This window comes from Lactuca sativa, chromosome 9, assembly GCF_002870075.4.
Source record: "Lactuca sativa cultivar Salinas chromosome 9, Lsat_Salinas_v11, whole genome shotgun sequence".
NCBI lineage: Eukaryota > Viridiplantae > Streptophyta > Magnoliopsida > Asterales > Asteraceae > Lactuca > Lactuca sativa.
Window position 1 is genome coordinate 80,181,800 of NC_056631.2, and position 19,261 is coordinate 80,201,060.

General features: G+C 35.5%; 2 protein-coding genes across 2 annotated transcripts; both read left to right on the forward strand.

Annotated features, from left to right (window-relative positions):
• The first annotated feature begins 516 nt into the window (after window positions 1-516).
• LOC111902133 (protein DUF642 L-GALACTONO-1,4-LACTONE-RESPONSIVE GENE 2) lies at window positions 517-1,994 on the forward strand. Its single transcript, XM_023898001.3, has 3 exons — window positions 517-653; window positions 740-1,255; window positions 1,325-1,994. Exons 1-3 carry the CDS (start codon window positions 593-595, stop codon window positions 1,936-1,938), a joined length of 1,191 nt encoding a protein of 396 aa, XP_023753769.1. The 5' UTR covers window positions 517-592; the 3' UTR covers window positions 1,939-1,994.
• Window positions 1,995-6,890: 4,896 nt separating this feature from the next.
• On the forward strand, window positions 6,891-9,799 carry LOC111902138 (protein DUF642 L-GALACTONO-1,4-LACTONE-RESPONSIVE GENE 2). Its single transcript, XM_023898007.1, has 4 exons — window positions 6,891-7,044; window positions 7,122-7,206; window positions 8,910-9,376; window positions 9,450-9,799. The coding sequence occupies exons 1-4, from the start codon at window positions 6,891-6,893 to the stop codon at window positions 9,797-9,799; spliced, it is 1,056 nt and encodes a 351-aa protein (XP_023753775.1).
• Window positions 9,800-19,261: the final 9,462 nt, after the last annotated feature.

Here is a 19,261-nt window from a genome sequence, read left to right on the forward strand (position 1 = left end):
TTTTGTCTGGTTCAATTTCCGTGATTAAAACAGTTAGTAGCAATTTTTCTGGAAAACCCGTTAGACAGCTTAAGCTGTTTGAAGAACTCATCAAAGTAGGTTGCATTTGGCAGCAAGGCTTGTATTAGATCAAACTTGTTTTTTATAATTGTACATTCCACACCACCTAAATTGTATTAGATCATAATTTGAGTCTCTTTTGATACTTATGTTAATTTTATTTACAAAAAATAAAAGTGACACTAAAATCACCAACATAATATAGTCCTAAATTAGCAATTCATATTCCATGTAATTAAATTTCACATGATCACACACATGCTTTAACTCTTCCTAACGTGAATAGTCAATGTTAATCTTTTGTTATTGATTATTTCTTATTTCGAAATGTTACGAAACCCATGATCTTACTTCATTGACCATTGACTTCATATAACAATAAATCTTTTAAAAACCAAATCATTGTGCACGTTGATAAAACAGTTGACTTTACCTCTTCATATACAACATGTTCGATCATTTCCCCTGAATTCATAGCTAACCTCTTGCCATTTTCATTAATCTATATACAACCCACTCTCCTTCAATAGCAATGGCTCTCGTAAATCTCATCTTTATATTGCTCTTCTTGGTGTCACTAGTGTATTCTAAAGGTACGTTCTTATCTATTTTGACCAAATCATTGCTTTTTTATATTATCTCCATCTTTAATGATCTAATCTTTTATATAACTAAGCAGTTACACTTGAGAATTCTGGTTTTGAATCTCCACCAACAAATCTAACCACAAACTCTACTTCCCAATTCATACTCCTCGATACCAAAACCAACCGTATCCCCGGTTGGTCATTCAACGGTACCGTTTGGTACGTGACAGCTGGCGAAAACGTTTCTCTACCCGGAAACGGTCATGGAGTGCAATTAGGTCCAAATGGTATGATTAACCAAACATTCAAGCCGGATGGAAATTACGATTATGTCCTCACCTTTACACTTGCTCCAAGCAGCCCAGATTGTGCCAACTCCACTTCTGTAAATGTTTCGGGCCCTAGTGCTTCTGAAGTATTCTTCTTCAGAGAATCACTAGGGACCGAAATGTGGCAAACATATGCTTATTCGTTATGGAGCCAAGAAAACAAAAAGGGTCTTATGAGCCTACAAATTCAAAGTACTAGTAATAGTAACAATATAACTTGTTGGCCTATTGTGGACACTATTCTAGTCACCGGGATCCACGGTCCAAGATGGTATTCAGGTATGTAGTCGATTACAAAATATTAGTATTTTTGATATTTAATAAATAATTTAATATTTTCCTTAACAGATAATGGGTTTGTGAATAGTGGATTTGAAGTGGGACCAGCCTTTATCGAGAACTCCTCTCAAGGAGTCCTACTTGAGGCTGATTCCAGCTATCCAGACAGTTCAGTCCAATCTCCGCTCCAATATTGGACCATTTTAGGTATAGTGAAATACATTGATTCGAAACACTATGCGGTCCCACGTGGAGGTCGAGCAGTTGAGTTGGTTTCTGGTAATCCATCGGGGATCGTGTCAAGTGTAGGCTTTTTGAAGCACGGGCAAGTTACCATTGATTTCATCATGGGTGATGCCAATGACTCGTGTGTTGGGGATTTCTTAGTGTTTTTGCAAGTTGGAGACACGATGATATGGAACTTTACAATGAGAAGCATTGGTGTTGGATCGAGAGAAGCACATTCAGTGACTTTCATGGCAGAATTTAGCAACACTGAATCGGTTCTAATAAGTTTTACAAGCTTTAACGAGACCCGAACCAGTAACAATGTGTTATGTGGGCCCGTGATTGATAGCACAGTGCTTCGGTTTTCTGATGGATTACATTCAAAAGCACATAAGGATATCGGATTGGTGACTTTCAGCTTTCTTTTGGCAATGACATTACTTATTTTCGTGTAAAGTTCGCTTGTAGAATTTATTCTTTTATTTTCGATCATTATATTAAGAATTTTGCATTTAATTTTTGTTACAATTTCTATAATCAGACTGTGAAACAAAACTTTGCGTAAACTATATTTTTACCTTCAATTTGCATAAAATCAAATGAAAAATCACCTTAGTTCATTTAACCAACAACGCTTAGACCATGCGGTATGGGTCCAAACGAGAAGAAACGCGGATGAGGTGGCACGCCTCAACGGCGTCATGACGAGCTGCACCCCCCCCCCCCCCCGCTACATCTCGTTGTTGCTCGTTGCGGCTATTCTCGTTGCCGTCTCGACCAGATGAAACTAGTAAAAATGGAACGTTACCATTTTAAACCGTTTGAAAATGGTTATTTTAATAAAAAAAATATTAAAATTATTTATCTTTTTCCTTTATAAATACCTATTATATCTAAACAATTTTTTAAACACATAACTTCTATCTTTCTCTCTATAAATCTCAATTATCTTCAAAAAAAAATTATGGATCCTTCGACTCGTCCGATGATTCCGATGACGATATATTTTTCAGGATGATGTTTCAGTATTATACTAACGAGCTACTACAACTAGACCTAGCCCTGCTACTAACAAGACGTGCGATGTTAAATAGAAATCGTGAGGAAGGACACGAACGTCTATATCGCGATTACTTTGCGGATAATCGTGTATACGGGTCGAAGGACTTCACAAGAAGATTTCGTTTGAGTAGGGATCTGTTCCTATGGATCGTCAATGCCTTGGAAAGCCGGTATTTCTTCTTTACTATACTCTTATACAAAAAAAAAAATAGTACATGTTTCTTTAATTTTACAACATATACAATATATTTTTAAACTGTAGTTAATATATGTTTAGGTATGAATTTTTCTAATTGAGATATGATGCTAGAGTAGACGAATGTTTACAACTTTGCAGAAATGTGTTGCGGCCATTCGTTTGATGGCTATGAGGGAGTCACCCGACACCATGGACGACTATATGAGAATGTCTGAAAGAACCGCAAGGGAGAGTTTGTATACATTGTCAAGGGGTGTTGTTGAAACATTTGAAGACGTGTATTTGCGGAAACCTTCGTTTCATGATTTGCAATAATTGTATGCAGCGCATGAAGAATGCCATGGGTTTCCCGGAATGATCGGAAGCATTGATTGCACACACTGGAAATGGAAAAATTGTCCGGTAGCATGGAAAGGGCAATACGCAAGTGGTCATCACGGATCACCTTCGTTGGTTTTAGAGGTGTTGCTTCTCAAAATTTATGGATTTGGCATGCACTTTTTGGGGTTGCGGGTTCCAACAACGACATCAACGTTCTTGATCAGTCGCCAATATTCGGCGATCTTTTGAATGGAAAGGCCCCAGATGCTCCTATCACAGTGAATGGAAACGAATACAAACATGGATATTACCTTACAGATGGAATATATCCTCAGTATTCTACATTCGTGAAGGCGTTCTGCCACTCGGTTGAAGAACGAGACAAATTTTTTAAGAGAAGACAAGAAGGAGCACGTAAGGATGTGGAATGTGCTTTTGGAGTATTGAAGGTGAAGTGACATATAGTTGAACATGCAGCACGACAATTGGATTTAGAAACTCTACGATATATCATGTATGCATGTATCATAATGCATAACATGGTAGTAGAAGATAAAGGGCGAAATATTGCACATTATATCCTAACGGAGCCCAAAAACGTTCAGTTTCAACTAGGAACAGTAGATTATTTGCATCACGTTGTTGACATTCAGGACGTAAATAAACACAGACAACTTCGAGAAGACTTGTCGAATTACATATTCTATGGTAACAATAACGATAACGAATAGCTTTGTATTTTTTTTTTTTTTTTTTTGAATTTGGATGTTATATATATATATATATATATATATATATATATATATATATATATATATATATATATATATATATATTGAATTTGAATGTTATGTGTAATTTAATCTCTAAGTTAATTTTAATCTTTAAAAATTATTATATGTTATTTATAATTTTTAAACATTATATTATATTTAACAAATATTTGTCTAAATTAAAAAAATCGAAAAAAAATAAAAAATAAATTATAAAATGGAAAAAAAAAGTTGGTGTCATAACAAGATACAACATGGTGACCATTTCCCCACTTGGTGTTATAACACCATTGATGATGTGACATGTGATGTGGCACCAAAATTGTGTTACATCTAGCTGCCCACACCTAGTGCTCTTATAAAATTATACCATAATAAAGCAACATGCTTCAATGACCTGTACAAATCATGCTACAATGACTTGTACTATTCGATTAAACGTGATGCATGGAGACTAGGGATGTCAAAAAGTCCCGTGGGACCCTGCTCCCATGGAGGCCCCGTCCCGTTTGGGGGAATGTTTTTAAAGAAATCGGGGGCGGGGGCGGGAGCAAGGTTAACTCCCGTTTTAATTTTAGGGGCGGGGGCGGGGATAGGCAATCCCGTCCTGAAACCCCCATGCGGACCCGTTAATAAATACATATATATTTGCATATATTAATTATATAAATATAGTAAACAATAACATGATTTTGAGCTTCTAAAATTCATTAAAAACATGTTTTTAAGTTGTTAGTATAATGTGTTTAAGATGTCATAACTTTTTTTATTTTTATAAAGGGGATTCGGGGGCGGGGGTGGGGGTAATAAAGGGGATACGGAGGCGGGGGCGAGGGATGCACTCCCCGTCCCGTTTGCCCCCGTTGACATCCCTAATGGAGACGCGAAGTTGGGACTGTTTTGCATCCTAAACTCTGCAGGGAGGTAATCTGTCACATGTTACAGAAAATAAAATAAATAAATAAATAACAAGAACCAATTCTTTTATGGTCTTACTAATACTAAATTGCAATAAGCTTAAAAAATCAGGCAAAGAAAGCCTTAATGGGGACATGACTTTGATCCAGTAAGCTATATAATATATGACATATGGGGTTTCTATTTAACTTAATACAGAAAGAACAACTTAATGGAGAAATATTAAGTCACCTATTTAGATGTAGGTTTAGATGTATCCATTGCGGTTTCAATCCTTAACTTTTATAAATGTTCTTGTTCTTCCGGTGCAATATATACACGCTTATCTACAGGAATTTCTAGCCATTGTAGAACCTGATGATTAAGAGGAAAAAATTCATATTGTTGGTTTAGAGAACAGATATATACAAAAATCATTTTTAATCATTAGCTAAATTTAATTCGTTAAACATGTTTTGTTTTATATTAAATATATTTTATATGTTTTAATACATAATATCAATAAACAAGTTACATTATATTATAAAAAAAATAGTTATTATATATGTTTTTTTTTGTTGTTCCTATATATATATATATATATATATATATATATATATATATATATATATATATATATATATATATATATATATATATATATATATATATATGATTTTAGTGTTATTTATGACATGTTTATTGTATTTTCAAATATGTTGTTCCATATAATAAGATCATTTTGAAGCAATAGTAAACACATATGAATCTAAAGTGGCGTAGCCAAGTTGGATGGATAAAATATCTTTTTAGGTACATTAACAAATAATCGGATAGGATCACCACTTTTATTTTTATGCACAAAAAAAAAGGAAACAACAGAAAGAATATAACAACCGTGATAAAATTGGTGAGTTTTACAATTGTTGTTATATTTCCATATGTGAGGCATGTTGGAGACTTTTTAGGTATGACATTCATTATAGAACACCGTCTGTCCAAAGATTGTCGTTTCATATTGAACACAAACAGCCTGTTGTCTTTAAAGCATACCAATAAGTTACTAAAGTTGTTTCTAAACCCACTGTCGCTGCTTCTCCATTTGCGGCCTGGACGGAATGTACCAAACATGATGCAAATGCACGGAAACTATCATATGTTGAATTCCCAACTCAATATGTTCGTAATAAATCAGATACAATAAGGACAAGAAGAAAACAAAGGCCAAGGCAATTTTATCTCATTACATGGAAAACAGAGAAAAAAAGAAAAAAATTTACAACATTTTATCTCATTACAAAATCTTAACAAAACCCATATACATACATATATATATATATATATATATATATATATAATTTATTTAATTGTTTATTACATTTTCAAGCTTGAAGTTAAAATTGGATGCAATTTTCAACCTTACATTGTCATACATAGAGAAATCATTATTGAGTTGTGGAGTAAGTTTGAAGCAAATACCCAACATGCCATTTCCTGGTCATAGATACATTCAAGAATCCTACAACATGTTAATTCAAGATGAGCTAAACTGTGATCCTCCTATTCTTGAAGTGGAGCATGAAGACTTGCATTCCAAATTAAATGTCAAGCAAAAAAATGTTATGAAACAATGATGAATGTTGCTAACAATAAACAAGGGCATGTCTCTTTCCTTTATGGTTATGGGAGAACTGGAAATACATTTATTTGGAAGACCTTGTCTGCTGCTATTTGATCCAAAGGTGAAATTGTTATCAACGTTGCTTCAAGTGGAATCGTAGCACTCTTGCTTTCTGGTGGTAGGACAACTCATTCAAGATTTAATATATCAATTAACTTGAACAAGGATTCATTTTGTTCTATCGTGCCAGACGACAATCTTACTACACTACTGAACAAAGTGAGACTTATCATTTGGGATGAAGCTCTGATGATGCACCGTCATTGTTTTGAAGCATTTGATATGACACTTAGAGACATTATACGTTCATCGGACATGCATAAACTATTTGGAGGCAAGACCATTGTATTTAGAGGTGACTTTAGACAAATTCTTCTATTAATACAAAGAGACAATCGTTCGGATATTGTGTAGACATCATTGCATTCATCCAGATTATGGCATGAATGTATAATTTTACGTTTAACAATAAACATGAGGCTTCAAGTTGGTTCTCCAACTAATGATTTAGATGAGACAAAAACATTTGTTGAATGGATTCTTAAAATTAGTGAATGTAATATTGGTGGTCCTAATGATGGTGAATCTCAAGTTGAATTTTCAGAAGACATTATCGTTCGCTTTATAGGTGACCATATCCATTCAATTGTATCCATTATTTATTTGTATTTTGAAAACCATATTGATGATCCTTCTTATTTCAAGATAAAGCTATTTTGGTCTCTACAAATGAAGATGTTGATGTTATCAATGACTACAAATTAGCATTAATGAAAGATGGAGAGAAAATGTATATGAGTTTTAATTCTATATGTGAGATAGAGTAGGCATATTGTTTTGAGGAATCAATTTACTCTCCAGACGTGTTGAATGCTTTTAAGGCATCTAGAATTCCCAACCATAAACTTACACTAAAAGCAAGTTTTTCGATCATGTTGCTTCGTAATATCGACCAAACCAAAGTCTATGCAATAGTATCAGGTTACAAATTGTTAGACTTGGAAAACATGTCATTGATGCAAAAATTATAGCAGGTAGATTCTTCAAAGAAACTAATTACATATCTCGCATGCAGTTGATTCCGTCTGATAAAAGAATCCCCTTCCGTTTTGAGCGGAGGCAATTCTCTATAATTGTTTGTTATGCTATGACCATTAACAAAAGTCAAGGACAATCATTATTAAAAGTTGGATTGTACTTGCGTAAACCCATCTTCACACATGGTCAGTTATATGTAGTTGTTTCTCGCATCATAAGCAAAAATTGTTTGAAGGTATTTATATGTGATCAGGAAAGTCGTCCAGCTAATAAAACAAAAAATGATGCTTGAAAAGAGGGTTTTCAACGATTATGGATATTCAAACATTTCATTTTAAGTTTTAGATATTTTAATATAACTAGTACCGCAAACTCTGTTTATGCTACTTGATCTTTTGTTTAAAAATTATTGTATATGTTTTTTATGACTTTATATGTTTTTTATACATTCCCTCGCGTTTTACACGAGTCATAATCTAGTTTTGATATTATATTTGGTTCGCGAAGCCTAATCTTGGATAATCCACAAAAGACACTTTTCCAATTCATATATGAAAAAGAAAACAACGTTATAGGAAAGTATATGGGAAGTTCAAAAAATTTAAAAAGATCCAAGATTTGCAAAATCTGAGGCTTTATACTTACACATCCAAAAATGGATACAATAATTTTAAGTTTAAATCAGTTAGTAGCAGATTTCTGGAAAAACCGTTCGGCAACTTAAGCCGACTTGAAGAACTCTTCAGAGTAGGTAGCATGGTTGCCAAAGGCTGCGCGGCTGAGCAATCAATGGGACCATCGCCAAGGCCCACACCTCTTGATCCTTGTCATTCGTCGTGTTCAGGATCAAACTCGTCTTATAAAATTGTACATACTGCACCACCTAACTTATATTATATCATAATTTAAGTCTTTCTTGGCACCCATGTTAATTTCATCTATACAAAATAACGGATGACAAAAGAGTGAACGATAACGTCTTCTGAAAATTCATATTCCATGTAATTAAATAACACATGATCACTTTAACTAACGTGAATAGTCAATGTTTAGTCTTCTGTTAGTGATTCTCTCTTATTTCGAAATGTTACGAAACCCATGATCTTACTTCACCGACCATTGACTTCGTATAACAGCAAATCTTTTAAAAACCAAATCATGGTACACGTTGACAAAAGAGTTGACTTTGCATCTTTATAGACAACATGTTCGATCATTTCCTCTAAATTCATAGCTAACCTCTTGCCATTTTCCTTAGTCTATATGCAACCCACTCTCCTTCATTAGCAATGCCTCTCGTAAATCTCATCTTTATATTGCTCTTCTTGGTATCACTTGTGTATTCTAAAGGTACGTTCTTATCTATTTTGACCAAATGATTGCTTTTTTATATCATCTCCAATTCTAATGATCTAATCTTTTATACAACTAAGTAGTTACACTTGAGAATTCTAGTTTTGAATCTCCACCAACAAATCTAACCACAAACTCTACCTCCCAATTCATACTCCTCGATCCCAAAACCAACCGTATCCCCGGTTGGTCATTCAACGATACCGTTTGGTATGTGACAGCTGGCGAAAACGTTTCTCTGCCCGGAAACGGTCATGGCTTGCAATTGGGTCCAAACAGTATGATTAACCAAACATTCAAACAGGATGGAAATTACGATTATGTCCTCACATTTACACTTGCTCCAAGCAGTCCCGATTGTGCCAACTCCACTTCTGTAAATGTTTCGGGCCCTACTGCTTCTGAAGTATTCTTCTTCAGAGAATCACTAGGGACCGAAATGTGGCAAACCTATGCTTATTCGTTATGGAACCAAAGGGGTCTTATGAGCCTACAAATTCAAAGTACATCAACAAGTAATAGTAATAATATAACTTGTTGGCCTATTGTCGACACTATTGTCCAAGTTGGTATTCAGGTATTTGGTTAATTGCAAATTAATTTTTTTGAGTATTTCAAATATTTAATAATTTTTTTTAACAGATAATGGGTTTGTGAATAGTGGATTTGAAGTGGGACCAGCCTTTATCGAGAACTCCTCTCAAGGAGTCCTACTTGAGGCTGATTCCAGCTATCCTCACAGTTCAGTCCAATCTCCGCTCCAATATTGGACCATTTTAGGTATAGTGAAATACATTGATTCGAAACACTATGCGCGAGGTCGAGCAGTTGAGCTGGTTTCTGGTAATCCATCGGGGATTGTGTCAAGTGTAGGCTTTTTGAAACACGGGCAAGTTACCATTGATTTCATCATGGGTGATGCCAATCACTCGTGTGTTGGGGATTTTTTTAGTGTTTTTGCAAGTTGGAGACACGATGAGTTAAATTGGTAAAACGTGAATTGTATATCTTCTCAGAATGTCACAATTACATAAGTATTAATAATAGATATATTTACACTATGATCCCTCTAGAATATAAACATGTAATTAATGCCTAATATATATAACATTTGTCTAATATTCCCCCGCAAGCTAAGGTCGGGGAGCGACTCTTAGCTTGGACCGCAAGAACTGAAAACGTTGAGAAGGCAGTGGTTTAGTGAACACATCCGCAATCTGGTCATCTGTTTTGATGAACTGAACCAGGAGTTGTTTTTGAGCAACCTTTTCTCTAACAAAGTGAAAGTCAACTTCAACATGTTTGGTACGAGCATGAAAGACAGGATTAGCAGATAGGTATGTAGCACCAAGATTATCACACCATAGAACTGGAACAGTACGAGTAGAAAATTGTAGTTCCTGTAGAAGAGTTTGAAGCCATGTGAGTTCAGCAACTGTATCGGCTAAGGCTTTGTACTCGGATTCTGTTGATGATCGCGAGACAGTCTTTTGTTTCCTAGCAGACCATGAGACAAGATTACAACCGAGATATATAGCAAATCCCCCAGTGGATCGACGATCATTCGGACAACCAGCCCAGTCAGAATCAGAGAAAGCATTCAAGACATTAAAAGTGGAATCTGTGTAAGCATGAAGAACACTATCGGAATTGTGCTGAAATAAAAGTCCACTTGTTACTGTGCCAAGTAAGTAACGCAAAATGCGTTTAACCGCAGACCAATGATTCTGATTCGGAGAGTGCATAAATTGACACACTTTGTTTACCGCAAACGAAATATCCGGCCGTGAAAGAGTCACATATTGAAGTGCACCAACTGTTTGACGATATTTAACCGGGTCTTCAAATGGTGGACTGTCGCCAAGGGCAAGATTGGCGGTGGTAGTAATCGGAGATGGCACAAATTTGGCATTAAACAAATTCGCACGTTCAAGTAGCTCGAGTATGTATTTTCTTTGAGACAAAACAATGTCGGACCCCTGCTTAATAACTTCAACCCCCAAAAAATAAGATAACGACCCCAAATCTTGTAGAGCAAAAATGCGACTAAGATGCTGAACAACCCGGTCGATATCAGCGGTACTATTTCCTGTGAGAATAATGTCATCAACATAAACAAGTATATACAAGAAAACACCGTTAGAGGAGTATATAAACAGCGAAGGATCCGTTTTAGATCCACGAAAACCAAGAGCATGAAGTGCAGTTGACAACCGATGAAACCATGCTCGGGGAGCTTGCTTAAGTCCATAGAGAGACTTGTGGAGAAGACAAACATGATCAGGTTTGTCCGGATCAACAAAACCCGGTGGTTGTTGCAAGTAGACTGTCTCTGTGAGATCGCCATGTAAGAAGGCATTTTGAACATCAAGTTGTCGTAAGGGCCAATTGTGTGAGACTGCCAAGGATAGAACCACCCGAATTGTAGTCGCTTTGACAACGGGACTAAAAGTCTCATGATAATCAAGACCATGTTGCTAACGATAACCTTTTGCAACAAGACGCGCTTTGTAACGTGTAATTGCCCCAGTTGGATCACGTTTGAGCTTATAGACCCATTTACAACCAAAAACATTAGCATTCGATGGAGGAGGAACTAAGGACCAGGTGTTGTTGCGCTGAAGAGCAGAATACTCGTCGGCCATGGCCTGACGCCATTGAGGCGATTTGTTAGCAACGTTAAAGGTGGCTGGTTCGGTAGGAACAGTAGTAGTATGATAGGAGGCCGGACTATATGGTTGAGAGGGTTTAGGATTAGGACGCAAATTAGAGGGACGAGGACGAGGTAGAGAGGAGGAACTGTCGGGTTGGGAGGTAGAATGTGCTAGTTGAGATGTGGTGTTTTCTGGTTGAGAGGTGGTGGTAGTTTTAGGGCGTCAAGCAAAGGTATAAAGGAGAGGCGGAAGAGGAGGTTCATGTGGAGATATAGGGGAAGAAGATGATGCGGGAGGTGGTGTAGGTGATGTAGGAGGTGTAGGGGATGTATTGAAAGGAGATGGTGTAGGTGATATAGGAGGTGGAGGGGATGTATTGGAAGGGGATGGTGTAGGTGACGTAGGAGGTGTAGGGGATGTTTTGGAAGGAGTTGATATGTCAGGTACAGGTACAGGATTAGGATAAGAGGATGTATAAGGATCAAAGGAAGATGTGGGTGGAGATGATGGGCTGATTTGGTAAGGGAATAATTGTTCATGAAAACGAACATGACGAGCGATATAAAGGCATTCGGAAAAAGGGTCAAAGCACCGATAACCATGGTGGGAGGTGCTATATCCAAGAAAAATGCACGGAAGAGATCTGAAATCCATTTTATGCTTGTTATACGAACGGAGATGTGGATAACATCGACAACCAAACAAACGAAGAAAGGAAAAATCAGGTTTGTGTTTGAAAACATGTTCGAAAGGTGAGATATTGGAGTTGGTTCTAGAAGGCATACGATTTATGAGATAGACGGCTGTGTCAAAAGCATAATGCCAAAACCGTTGTGGAACACCGAATTGAGCAAGAAGAGTGAGGCCGGTTTCGACCACATGACGGTGACGACGCTCAACAACGCCATTCTGTTCACTGGTGTGAGGACAAGACAAGCGATGAGTAATGCCGAGAGATGAGAAAAACTTAGAGAGGTTTCGAAATTCACCTACCCAATCAGTTTGAACAGATTTTAGTTTGGTTTGAAATTGTCGTTCTACTGTAAGAAGAAACTGTTGGAAAGTACTAAAGACATCAGATTTGGATTTTAAGGGAAAAATCCACATAAAACTAGAAAAATGATCAACACATAGTAAGAAATATCGATGGTCTTCAAAAGAAGTAACAGGGGCTGGTCCCCAAACATCACAAAAGAGTAAATCTAAAATATGAGAACTTTTATAATTAGAAGATGATAGATGAAGTTTTGAAGATTTTCCAATAGAACAAGAATCACAAGGTGAATTGACAAAATTGTTTGATAAAGGTAAACTATATCTAGAAATCATTGACTTCAACAGCTGCGGATGGGGATGTCCAAGTCGTTGATGCCAAGTGACGGAAGAAGCACGAGTAGCGGAGAAAGCAACTTTAGACGAGGTAGACTGCAACTGCGGAAGGTGGAAGGAGTAAAGGCCGCCACTATTGGGACCCATGAGGAGGGTAGTGTGAGTATTCTCGTCCTTCACAGCAAAAAAGGAAGTGTGAAATTCAAAATAAACATTATTATCATCGCAGAATTTTTGAACAGAAAGAGGGTTTTGTTTGATTTCTGGAACATGAAGAATTTTGGAGAGATGAAAAGTTTTATTAGGAGAATAGAGTTTAGAGGAGCCAATATGGAGAATGGGTAAACCTTTACCGTTGCCAACATGTAAGTTGTCATGGCCATGGTATGCCTCGGAGTGATCAAAGCTCGAGAGATCGGATGCAACATGATGACTAGACCCAGTATCAGTGACCCAGGTAGAGGAGGCCCGGGATCGATAATCTGCAAAATTAGCGGATGGTTGTTGTTGTCTCACACGTATGGTGGAGGGATCTCGATTAGGGCATTGAGACGGAACATGCCCAATACCGCACCTGTTACATGTACCATACAAAGTATTTTGATTAGATGCCCAACTAAATTGGTTTCTATTACCTCCTCCTTGTGGACGATTGTTGTAGCTGCCACGCCCACGGTTGTTTGTTGATCGGCTGTTGCGATTGTTTCCTGATCGATTTGTGTAAAAAGCTTGGGCTGATGTTGAATTAGTTGGCTGGAGCTGTAACCCCAGCTGTTATGCAAGCTTTTGAACAGCTTGGATTGCTTCATCTTGTGATAGAGACGAACCAGCAGCCATGGAACCGGGTTGTCTAGTGGTGGTTGTGAACGCTTGGGCTGGTGGCATCACTGTGGAGGTCTTTGTAATCATGTAGTCATGGTCAGACAGTAGACCATGAAGTTCAGCAAAGGCTGTTGGAGACTGTCTTGCTAAAAGGGTAGATTTCAAGCCATTGTATTCTTCTCTTAAGCCAGAGATAACTAGCATGACAAGGTCCTTTTCTTTAACTGGTTCGCCAATATTAGCAAGAGCATTAGAATACTCTTGTGCACGGGTTAAGTAAGCAGATGAGGACTCATCTTCTTTCATTGTGATTTTCAGAAGTTGGGTTTTAAGAGTATATTCACGAGAAGAAGTATGAGGAGCATAAGCACTTTCTAAAGACAGCCAAAGATCACGTGATGTATTACCTTGAACATGCTGAAAAGACGTCTCAGAGATGGTGGACAGAATAAGCATTCGAACATGCGCATCATTAGAGACCCATGTATTGTAACAAGGGTTAGTAGTAGATGTGGATGTGGTCATGGTGTCGCCTTCTTTTCCTGTAGGGGTGGTGGACACGATGGTGGCTGGTGGGCACTGTATGGTGCCATCAACATACCCGAACAGGTTGTTTGTAACCAGAAAGGGTTGTAACATAGTTTTCCAGTAGCCATAGTTGTTTGGGGACAAAGTAAAGGCAAATTTATGAGAGTTGTGGGCTGTTTTCTCTGCAGTAGTGAATGCTGTGAGAGGCGCCATTGTATTGGCTAATGTCAATGTGTACTGATCGACAAGAGAAAAGAGGAAGAAAGAGTAGAAACAGGTGCAGGTTGATGATCTTGAGGGCTGCTGTGGCGCCAATTTTAGGGTTATGGAATAGCGGCTCTGATACCAAGTTAAATTGGTAAAACGTGAATTGTATATCTTCTCAGAATGTCACAATTACATAAGTATTAATAATAGATATATTTACACTATGATCCCTCTAGAATATAAACATGTAATTAATGCCTAATATATATAACATTTGTCTAATACGATGATATGGAACTTTACAATGAGAAGCATTGGTGTTGGATCGAGAGAAGCACATTCGGTGACTTTCAAGGCAGAATTTAGCAACACTGAATCGGTTCTGATAAGTTTTACAAGCTTTAACGAGACCCGAACCAGTAACAATGTGTTATGTGGGCCCGTGATTGATAGCACAGTGCTTCGGTTTTCTGATGGATTACATTCAAAAGCACATAAGCATATCGGATTGGTGACTTTTAGCTTTCTTTTGGCAATGACATTACTTACTTTCGTGTAAAGTTCGCTTGTAGAATTTATTCTTTTATTTTCGATCATTATATTAAGAATTTTGCGTTTAATTTTTGTTACAATTTCTATAATCTAACTGTGAAACAAAACTTTGCGTAAACTACATTTTTTACATTCAATTTGCATAAAATCAAAAGAAAAATCACCTTAGTTCATTTAGCCAACAACGCTTATAAAATTATACCATAATAAAGCAACATGCTTCAGTGACCTGTACAAATCATGCTACAATGACTTGTACTATTCGATTAAACTGTGATGCATGGAGACGCGAAGTTGGGACTGTTTTGCATCCTAAACTCTGCAGGGAGGCAATCTGTCACATGTTACAGAAAATAAAAAAATGAAAAACAAGAATCAATTCTTTTATGGTCTTATCAAATACTAAATTGCAATAAGCTCAAAAAATAAGGCAAACAAAGCCTTAATGGGACATGACTTGATCAAGTAAGCTATATATAATATATGGGGTTTCTATTTAACTTAAGACAGAAAGAACAACTTAATGGAGAAATATTAAGTCACCTGCTTAGATGTAGGTTCAGATGTATCCATTGCGGTTTCAATCCTTAACTTTTGAAAATGTTCTTGTTTTTCCCTTGTAATATATGCACGCTTATCTGCAGGAATTTCAGCCATTGTAGAACCTGATGATTAAGAGAAAAAAAAATTCATATTGTTGGTTTAGAGAACAGGTATATACAAAAATCCATTTTAATCATTTGCTAAATTTAATTCGTTAAATATGTTTTGTTTTATATTAAATATATTTTATATGTTTTAATAAATAACATCAATAAACAAGTTACATTATATATTATAAAAAAAATAGTTATTATATATGTTTTTTTTTGTTGTTCCTATGTTTAAAAACATATATATGATTTTAATATTATTTATTGTATTTTCAGATATGTTGTTCCATATAATAAGATCATTTTGAAACAATAGTAAACATAGGGGTGAGCATTTGGACCGGTGGACCGGACCGTTTTTTTGGACCCCCGGGTCGGTTCTCGGTTCTAAGATTTCTCGCCGGTCCGGTCCGGTTTTTACCGGGTTTAGAACCGGTTGGACATGATTAAGATTTTTGTGACGTTTTTTAAACGCACATAACTCATTCGTTTTAAGTCGGATTGACCTGCGGTTTTTTCCAACATTTAGTTTACAGTTTGTAGATGAATTTAGACTATAATTTTGTTTATTTTGGTATTATATTCACCGTGTTACAATCCTTCAAAGTAGAGCTATCAAAGCTGAAAAATTCAGCTTTTCAGCAACATTTTGTAAGCTGTAACGTTTTTTAAACACCCATAACTCATTCGTTTTAAGTCGGATTGACCTCCGATTTTTTCCAACATTTAGTTTACAGTTTGTAGATGAGTTTAGACTATAATTTTGTTTATTTTGGTATTATATTCACTAAGCTACAATCCTTTAAAGTAGAGCTATCAAAGTTGAAAAAATTCAGCTTTTTAGCAAGATTTTATAATCTGTGACGTTTTTTAAACACCCATAACTCATTCGTTTTAAGTCGGATTGACCTATGGTTTTTTCCAACATTTAGTTTACAATTTGTAGATGAATTTAGACTATAATTTTGTTTATTTTGGTATTATATTCATTGAGTTACAATCCTTCAAAGTAGAGCTATCAAAGCTGAAATATTTCAGCTTTTTAGTATTATTTTATACTATAATTCCGAGTCCGCGTTTAGCACTTGTGGTAGAGTTGTAAGTAAATATCAAACTAGTTTATCGACATTGATAGTTGAAGCTTTGTTATGCACCCAAGATTGGGTGATAAAGTTTACAAATCCGATTGTTGACAACGTTGGTGACATCTTGAACGATGATGATATAGCTTTGGGTAAAAAAATTACAATCTTTATTCTTTTTTTATACAATTATTATTTTTTATTAAATACTAACAACATTTTTATTTGTGTTTATGTAGAGATTGCACAAGCTTTAAATATGTTACATATGGATGACAATGATATGGGGAAGAGGTCAATGGAAGATTAGATTATGAGTTTATGAAATTTGTTAGTTTGATTGATTTTAAAGTTTAAACTATGATTTTTGTTGTTACGGTAATACTTTTTTATGTTTGTCTTAAAATTGTTTAACTTTTGTTGGTGAACTTGATTTATATGTTAGTTGCTTTTATTTGGAAAATTAATTTTTGCAAATTGCAAGTTATAATATTATACATCAATGTAGATTAGTTAGGCATGAAACGGAAATATATTAATTTTGCAAGTTATAATATTATACATCAATGTAGATTACTTATTATACTTTATGCAATTAAAGTTGTACCGGTCCAAACGGGTCCAAAAACCGGAAAACCCAGACCTGGACCCGGACACGGACACAGACACGACTCATCCGGTCCGGTCCATGGTCCACAAAATTCTCCATAACCGGTCCGGTCCAAGAGCCGGTCCGGTCCGGTTCGGTCCGGGCCGGTCCAAATGCTCACCCCTAAGTAAACACATATGAATCTAGAGTGGTGTAGTCAGGTTAGCTCAATAAAGTATCTTTTTAAGTACATTAAAAAATGATCGGATAGGATCACCACTTTTATTTTTATGCAACAGAAAAAAGGAACAACAGAAAGAATATAACACGATCGTGATGTAATTGGTGATTTTTACAACTATTGTTATATTTCCATATGTGACGCATGTTGGAGACTTTTTGGATATGACATTCATTATAGAACACTGCCTGTCGAAAGGTTGTCATTTCACATTGAACACAAACAGTCTGTTGTCTTTAAAGCATACCAACAAGTTACTAAAGTTGTTTCTAAACCCACTGTCGTTGCTTCTCAATTTGTGGCCTGGACGGAATGTACCAAGCATGAAGCAAATGCACATAAGCTATCATATGTTGAATTCCCTAACTCGATATGTTGGTAATAAATCAGATAAGATAAGGACAAGAAGAAAAACAAAGGCCAAGACATTTGGCTGAATAAATCACGTGTCTCCCAAGTCTAGTGACATTTATTACCTTCAGATTTTGCTAAACAAAATAAAGGGTCTTACTTTCTATGAAGATATTAGGACGGTTAATAGAACCATTTATGAGTCTTACAAAGATATTTGCTATGCTTTTGGTCTATTACATGATGATAGAGAGTACATTTCGTCGATAAACGAAACATATCATTAGGCTAGTGCTTCTTTCCGAAGGTTTCTTTGTTATGTTGATTACATCAGATAGTTTGTCGAGGCCTGATCATGTTTTTAAAGAGTCCTATAAGTGTCTTTTGGATGATGTCATTCATGTTCATGAAAAAGAAATCGGCGTCACAGGTAAATAAACTGATTTATAGTTATTTTTAATTCAAACTAATACAAAAAAAATTGCAAATTTCATGAATTTCAACTTTAAATAAAGTTGGATAGAATTTAACAAACAAACGTCATTATTTTGTATGCTTAGTATTATAGTTATTTTTAATTCAAACTAATACAAAAAAAATTGCAAATTTCATGAATTTCAACTTTAAATAAAGTTGGATAGAATTTAACAAACAAACGTCATTATTTTGTATGCTTAGTATTATAGTAAATGTAATAACACAGCCAAAACCCACGTTTTTACTTCGTATTAAAATATACATTTTAATGTTAGTATTATAGTAAATGTAATAACACAGCCAAAACATTTTTACTTTGTATTAAAATATACATTTTAATGGAAGTGCATTGCTACAAATTGTTCTAAAAATGACATTTTTGCACAATTTTCGGTTAAATCGTAATCATCCCCCCCCCCCTATTTTTTTTTTTTTTTTTTTTTTATCATTTTCACAAAAAAAATTCTCATTTTAAACCGTTTTTTCATATGTCAGACTAATCTCATAAATGGAAATAAATTGCTATAAATTACTCTTAAAATGCTATTTTCACAATTTTTCGTGATTTCAAAACATCATCATTTTACCATTTTTTTCATTTCAAAAACAATAAATTTTTTAGTGTTCTTTTTAATCCAAGTGTATAGTATGTCGATATCTCCAGAAGTATGTTGCTAAAAATATATCTAAAATGTGTATATTTTGCACTATTTTCATTTGCTGTGAAAACAAACATCATTTTTACCATTTTAACCTTGACAAAATAGTCTTGTTTTTACCAAAATGTTCTCGTTACAAACCCTATTTACCTGATTTCAAAATTCCTCTTTAATAAAAGACCTTGCTATAATTTTCTACATTTATACATGTATCTAAAACAAACCAATTTTTACATTGCGAAGACAGTCAAATTTTAACAAAACTGTGCATATGTTAATCCAATTGTATATGTTACTAAAACACGCCTAT

What these genes read in the sequence shown, in the direction of transcription:
- LOC111902138 (XM_023898007.1), top strand. Translation starts at nt 6,891, where the DNA reads ATGAGGCTTCAAGTTGGTTCTCCAACTAATGATTTAGATGAGACAAAA. An exon ending in ATGAAAGATGGAGAGAAAAT is followed by an intron (nt 7,207 to 8,909) that starts GTATATGAGTTT and finishes TGAGAATTCTAG; the next exon opens with TTTTGAATCTCCACCAACAA. An exon ending in CGACACTATTGTCCAAGTTG is followed by an intron (nt 9,377 to 9,449) that starts GTATTCAGGTAT and finishes TTTTTTTAACAG; the next exon opens with ATAATGGGTTTGTGAATAGT.
- LOC111902133 (XM_023898001.3), top strand. Translation starts at nt 593, where the DNA reads ATGGCTCTCGTAAATCTCATCTTTATATTGCTCTTCTTGGTGTCACTA. An exon ending in GTCACTAGTGTATTCTAAAG is followed by an intron (nt 654 to 739) that starts GTACGTTCTTAT and finishes ATAACTAAGCAG; the next exon opens with TTACACTTGAGAATTCTGGT. An exon ending in CGGTCCAAGATGGTATTCAG is followed by an intron (nt 1,256 to 1,324) that starts GTATGTAGTCGA and finishes TTTCCTTAACAG; the next exon opens with ATAATGGGTTTGTGAATAGT.